The 7,150-nt window shown below is 42.7% G+C and overlaps 1 protein-coding gene across 1 annotated transcript in view; it reads right to left on the reverse strand.

Moving 5' to 3' along the window:
• Positions 1-7,150, reverse strand: part of PAIP1 (poly(A) binding protein interacting protein 1) — a 43,849-nt gene that overhangs the window by 11,700 nt on the left and 24,999 nt on the right. Inside the window, exons 5-8 of the mRNA XM_005871033.2 lie at positions 5,365-5,476; positions 3,923-4,048; positions 1,471-1,577; positions 900-1,017 (exon numbers count right to left, since the gene is read on the reverse strand). Coding sequence (XP_005871095.1) covers positions 900-1,017; positions 1,471-1,577; positions 3,923-4,048; positions 5,365-5,476 — 463 coding nt within the window. The remainder of the gene's footprint in view (positions 1-899; positions 1,018-1,470; positions 1,578-3,922; positions 4,049-5,364; positions 5,477-7,150) is intronic.

Raw genomic sequence — 7,150 nt, forward strand, 5'->3', positions numbered from 1 at the left:
TTGGAGTTCGCCATCACTGGAGCAAGCAAGCCTCCCTGTTCGCTTCAGTGCATGGCTGCCGGCCGCCATCTTGGCTGACAGTTAATTTGCATAAGGATATGCTGATTAGCCAATGGGAAGGGTAGCGGAGTGACACCAATTTGCATGTTTCTCTTTTATTAGTGTAGATGCCTAACATGCTAAGTGTCCCACTGTTCGACCAGTCGCTATGACGTGCACTGACCACCAGGGGGCAGATGCTCCAACTCCGGTAGGTTAGCTTGCTGCTGGGGTCCGGCCGATCGGGACTGGGCAAGAAGGTCCAGACATGCCCTGGAGCCCTCCTGTGGTCCCTCCCCAGTCCCGATCGTGCACCGGTGGAGTCCCTTGGCCTGGCCTGCACCCTCTCACAAACCAGAACCCCTTGGAGAATGTTGGAGAGCCAGTTTTGGCCTGACCCCCGCAGGCCAGGCCAAAGGACCCCACCGCACGGATCTGTGCACCTGGCCTCTAGTTCCTCCCTAATTGCTGTGTTTGGTCGTGTTGGGAGCTTCCAGGATCATTGGCCTGGTAATCATTTTTATTTTCTTAGCTTCTTTTATGATAACATACAAAGTAACAGTTTGAGCTGCAGGCCTTGGTTATGAATTCCCTGGGAAACAGTTTCCTGGAATCCCTACACTCACTTAAGTCCAAGTCTCATCATTTCCCTGGCAATTGGGTGGCTCTTTCTCTAGTCCACCCGCCATGGGAGGAACCCATGTCTCTTCTATTTACCTGCTCTGCTTGCTGCCAGGGACCCTAAGCCAGTGAAGAGTTATTAGGCATTAAATTCTGGGAATGGCTTTATGTAACTCATAGAAATTTCCAAAGTTGAATTCAAGCAATAAGCAACATTTAAACAGCAAACACTGGCATACCATAAAATAGTTGGGGTCATTTTCAGGTGTTGCTTCTCTGTATGTTGAGGTTACATGGACTCTACCCCAGTTACTTGACCGGAGCTCTACAAGCTTCAAGAGCATCTGCTTCACGTCTCTGCAGACAGAAGTGGAAAAGGAGTGAGTGAGTGTATCCACCCTATGTGTTGTCAGGCTCTAAAATACCAGACTCCTACCACCATTTCACCAATTTAACATGTACAGTCAATGCTTTAATTTTCCACACATCTCCTATAATGACACAAATTCACCCTTAAAAAAAATAGCCTTGAAATTTGTTCCATGTAAGTACCTATATGGTTCCTAAATGCAGTGGCCACCCTGCAAGCATATCTATGCTTCCTACTAGACTGAGAGTAGTACACCTAGGCATTTACTGAATAACTGAGGAAAAATGGCTAGGTGAGCAGAAGCCACAGGTAAAATACTGTGCCTTTAATAAAAGGTTTCTGTGGATGAATCTGTAAGATTTCAATTGTTCCAATGAAGCACAGCTGATTAAAAGAAAAGTAAGGACTTGGCTCCCTGGTGTCCACCTCCCTTCTCCTACCTGCTGCAGTGCGCGTCCAGGACGACATTTTCAATCCTCTGGATAACTTCCTCCATGTCCGTCTTTCCTTTTTCCTTCCAGGCATCTTCCAACACTGACCCTGTCAACTAAAAGACACAGGGATCAATAAAAGAAAGAATTCAATCAAGTATCAATATTCTAAAAATATAATAGTAGCACTTCAAGCATTCTTCCCTACCCCAAGCATTCTTTTTTTTTTTAAATATATTTTTACTGATTTCAGAGAGGAAGGGGGAGAGAGAGAGAAAAATAAATGATGAAAAAGATTCATTGATCAGCTGCCTCCTACACGCCCCCTACTGGGGATCAAGCCAGCAATCTGCCCTTGACCGGAATCGAACCTGGGACCCTTCAGTCCGCAGGCTGACACTCTATCCACTGAGCCAAACCAGCTAGGGCCGCCAAAGCATTCTTTAAACAAGTCAAATATTCCCAGTTGTCCTCTACCATCTAATACTCAGCTATCTCAATACCTTCAGTGTTTTTCTTGACAGAAAGAAACCAATGAACTATAGCAGATCTTTAACCAAAGGTTTTATGTGTTAACTAGAGGCCCAGTGCATGAATTCATGCACAGGTGGGGTCCTGCCAGCCTGCTCCAATCGAGGCCGACTGACCCCGCCACTGGTCGAATTCCTAGTTGAACTCCTGGGGGGCAATTTGCATATTAGCCTTTTATTATATAGGATGACTATATGGCTTACTCCCTGTATGACTAAGGTAGGTTGTACAATTTTAATCAATATGTCACTGTTTGAAACATGCAGAGTGCAATAAATATTGAAGCAACGAATTAAAACAAAAACTTCATCAGGAAAAAATGAGTTAAGGATGTCACAGGTAGTTCACAGGAGCTAAATCATGTCTAATAAAAAAATGCTTAACTTCACTAGTGATCAGGAAAATGCAAACTGAAATGAGGTTTTCCTTTTTACATCATCCGACAAAACCAACCCCAGGATTGCTTGCATCTATCACTGACAAGGATACAGATGGGAAGAGGGGTGGGAATACACTGTGGCTAAGTGTTTGGAAGAGAAATTTGGCATGACAGAAGGTCCCCACCATATGACGGTTAGACTTATAATTTTTTTTTAAATCCTCACCTGAGGATATGTTTTCTTTCTTTCCTTTTTACTGATTTTAGAGAGAGAGGAAGGGAGAGGGAGAAACATCGAACAGTTGCTGCCGGTAGGCACCCCAACCGGGGATCTAGGTTGAACACTCAACCTTTAGGTATACAGGACAGTGGTCCAACCAACTTAGCTACACTGGCCAGAGATAGAGTTATATATTTTTTAAGTATATTTTTACTGATTTCAGAGAAGAAGGGAGAGGGAGAGACAGAAACGATGAGAGAGAATCACTGATTGGCTGCCTCCTGCATGCCATGCCCATGCTGGGAATTGAGCCTGCAACCCGGGCCTGTGCCCTAACTGGGAATCGAACTGTGACTTCCTGGTTCATAGGTCGACACTCAACCACTGAGCCACACCAGCGGGACTAGACTTATAACTTTTTAACTTTACAAGTGGTTCAGAGGCAATAAGCATTCAGTAGAAACTAAAACTGCTTTGAATTTTTTATCTTCCTCCAGGCTGGTGACATGTGGTACGATCCTCTCTCAGGATGCTGGACAATGGCTATGAGCTGCAGCTCCCAGCAGGTATGTAATCAGGAGAGCAAACAACCGATACTCAACCGTGTTTTCATTGGTGGATGATTCTGCCCAACTGCAGCCTAATGGAAGTGTTCTGAGCAAGTCTGAGATAGGCTTGGCTAAGCTCTGTGGTTTGGTAGGTTAGGTGTATTAAATGATATTCAACTTACAATATTTTCAGCTTACAGTGGGTTTAGGGAGACATAACCTCATCCTAAATCAAGGAGCATCTGTACTTATCAAATTAAGGTATACATGCTCTCTGGTCCACCAAACCTACGTGCAGGCATTTAACCTATATAAAGACGATGAACGATTACCAATAATGCTGCCGAGACTAAATTAAAAGTAATCCACTGTTTGGTAACAATGGGTAAACAATGTGCATGTAAACACCGGAACACTGGGAAGCTACTGCAGAAAGAAGTCAATTTGTGTGCCACGCAAAGATCTAAGATCTTCCGTAGGTGGTAAAGCAGCAGAGTCAGATGGTACTTATGAGATACACCTACAGACGTGGGGAAGGAAGGGGCACCGTGAAGGACTCCCATTTTTCACTCTAAAATCCACTTCTTACAGTAAATAAGCATGTATTGCTTTTCTAATATATTTAAATTCCAGAGCAAAATAAAATGTCAATATTTAACTTAATGTAATAACTATGTTGAATTCATTTGTGTACTATATATCTACTTTCCTTTCTCCAAATTATATGCTAGATGGGTAGAACAGTTAGTTACACTTTAAGGAAAGAAAATAAGTAAAACCTACCTTTAGTAATTTTACTGCGCAGATTAGGTTATCATCCACAGGGTTAGAAAAGAGGGCATTCAGCAACTCCCGAAGACCAGCCTGAAGAATATCTGCTCTTGTAACCTGCCCATTTGTTCCTTTGATCTTTGGGGACAAAAGAAAATGAACAGCAACTATGCCAAAACATGATACAGATATATAAATGATCTAACAAAGTGTTGGCAAAATAAGCACTTTAAAACGATACAAAAATCATAGGGACATACTCTGATATCTTCACAAAATTAGACTTACCTTACATATAACTAAAATTTCTAATAGAACTAGTCAACTATAGGTCAAACTTTTCATTTATCACATGTAATGTGTGGTCTGGATAACGTAAGCCTCCTTGAATGTTATTGCTTCATGAAGCATCTCTAGTCTACTAAGCTACCTCCCCCTTTTTGGGGAACACACAGCATTTTACTCTGCGGTTCATATACTGTTTACAAATACTCTGGTTTTGCATGAGAATGGTCTACGTGTCTTGGCTCTCTGGCTGGAAGAACTTCAGGCTCGAGAGCCATGCCTGGTCTTCCCCCTCCCCCACACAGCACCATAACTTCCAAGGAGAAATGCAGAGCATCTTAAACAGCTCTCCATCCAAGGCACGTTTGTATTGGTGCTCTTATTGTGGCTCATAACAATAGAAAAGATTAAGACATGAAAGTTTTATAAAACTGAGCCTCTGTGACAAAAAGGGACAGTCAAGTGGGCACTGGATTGGACGAAGACTTGTAGATGCCCTGATGTACATCTGATGGTGGATTCTTGTCTTTTCAGTGGTTTTTATGGTGCTAAGTCCCCAATTCAGGCTTAAATAGATAAACCTGAATCTGAGACTAACTAGTCAGTACTAACTTGTCAAAGAACAAACTGAATATCCTTTACAAAGTACTATCTCGACTTAAATTGCCTACTAACCAGCATATGCTCACATACCACCAATTTACAAACAAGGTTAGCTGTACCCTTTGTACAAATGCATTTTATGTGGAAGATTAACATATAAAACAGGACCAAGACCTAATCTAGGTGAATTGGGTGTAACAACCAAACTCTAGTCTCTCCCCTCTTCACTCAAAGATTTATGTCCTGTAGGTCAAGTTGTTTTTCAGTCACCATCTGGATGTCAACATGTTACATGTACTAATGTCCCTGAGGCAAGAATCCAAAGAAGTATGCATGTCTACATTTTAAACGCTTAAACACCCATGGAGCACACGAAGACTTTCCAATGCTCAGAACTACTCAGCACCTTGCCCTGGAACAGGAAGACAGGCACTGAGTCGTCATTTTCTCTCCCATTTCACTCTTGATGTTGCAAAAGTAATGTAAACACAAATTCCTTATTGAGATCAATTTGTTCGCCAGCTTTACTTAACAAAAGTACTTAACAAAAGAAAATGACTCCTCACCTCCAGCTTAAGATAAAGTTCTCCCAGAAAGAGCACAAACGCATGGAATCGTTTTCGAGTTGCTTCATCCCCCTTTGCAGCTTGATCTCTAAGTTCATATTCAGTCCGACATCTAATAGAGATAAACCTTTTATAATCTCACATTGCTTTGTTTTTTAAACAGTCAAACAAGATGACCATTTGTTGGTCTGGTTGTTCACAAGCGATACAGAGGCAAGTACAATGCACCACGGCCCTGACTTTCTATAATAAAAATGTTCCTGTCTAGTGTAGAGACCATCACACATCATCTTCTCTTACTGAGATGCCTAGTTTTAAGAACTGATAGGAATAGTTGAAAATAAACCTATGAGATCAAGTGGTAGTTAAGTTTAAACAACAAAGGTTTTATGAGGTTCACATATACTGGCACTGTTTTTACCCAACCTGTCTCTGTAAAATGTTCTCTTTCTAATACATGAACTTTGAAACAGATCTTTAAAAATACATAAATATGGCCTCCATCTACACTGAAAATAAAATGAATTCTTACTAAGTCCATTATCCTTGTAATTTTCAGTATATAGATCAGAGAAAAGGGGAAGTCCCCAATTGAATAGACACATAGAAAGCAATTGATTTGGTCTCTATTTCTAATAGAGACTGAAGGAGTCAAATAACTTATTTCCCCCTGAATTGGCCCATTTGCCTTACATAAGTAAAAAAAGAAAGCTTTATGGACATAGTTCCCACAAGGGTTCTAAAACCATCACAGCGAGCCTATTGCTGCCTGTCAGTGAATTAGAGGGTCAGCTACTGCTAACGCAGATTTTTAAATGGATTTTTAACTGTTACCATGTTGGTGGTCAATATTTTTCCTTATCTTTATTAGTAAGGTGGTGATAAGGTAGGACAGTTGTGTTTTCATAAAGTTAATCTTGGCAGTTCTTTTAAAGACCAAGGGAGGAACTCATGGAGACTAAATGGCTTTCATTCATGAAGGATCAGTTTAAGTTGCTTTGTAAAGCACTTTTTTTGGAAGAAAAAAGAAGTCACTTCTTGATGAAGGATTTATCTTTATGAATCAACCATAAATACATCCACGACAGCTCTATCTGGTTTGGCTCAGTGGATAGAGCATCAGCCTGCGGACTGAAGGGTCCTGGGTTTGATTCCAGTCAAGAGCACATGCCGGGGTTTCGGGCTTGATCTCCAGTAGGGGGCGGCATGCAGGAGGCAGTCGATCAATGATTCTCTCTCATCATTATTGATGTTTCTCTCTCTCTCTCCCTTTCTCTCTGAATTCAATAAAAATATATTTAAAACTACAGGCCTGGTACACAAAAATTTGTGCACTCGGGGGGGTCCCTCAGCCCGGCCTATGCCCTCTTGCAGTCTGGGACCCCTCGGAGGATGTCCACCTGCTGGCTTAGGCCCGCTCCCTGGGGGATCGGGCCCAAGCTGGCAGTCAGACATCCCTCTGGCAGTCCGGCAGCCCTCAGGGTATGCCCACTTGCCAGCAGGGAGCAGGCCTAAGCTGCAATCGGACATCCTTAGGGCTGCTGAGGAGGTGGGAGAGGCTTCCACCACCACCACTGTACTGGCAGCCGTCAGCCTGGCTTGTGGCTGAGCAGAGCTCCCCCTGTGGGAGCGCACTGACCATCAGGGGACAGCTCCTGCATGTCTGCCCCCTGGTGGTCAGTGTGTGTCATAGTGACCAGTCATTCCCAGTTGTTCTGCTGTTAGGGTCAATTTGCATATTACCCTTTTATTATATAGAATAGAGGCCTGGTGCATGGGTGGGGGC

Source organism: Myotis brandtii, unplaced genomic scaffold (assembly GCF_000412655.1).
Source record: "Myotis brandtii unplaced genomic scaffold, ASM41265v1 scaffold328, whole genome shotgun sequence".
Classification (NCBI taxonomy): domain Eukaryota; kingdom Metazoa; phylum Chordata; class Mammalia; order Chiroptera; family Vespertilionidae; genus Myotis; species Myotis brandtii.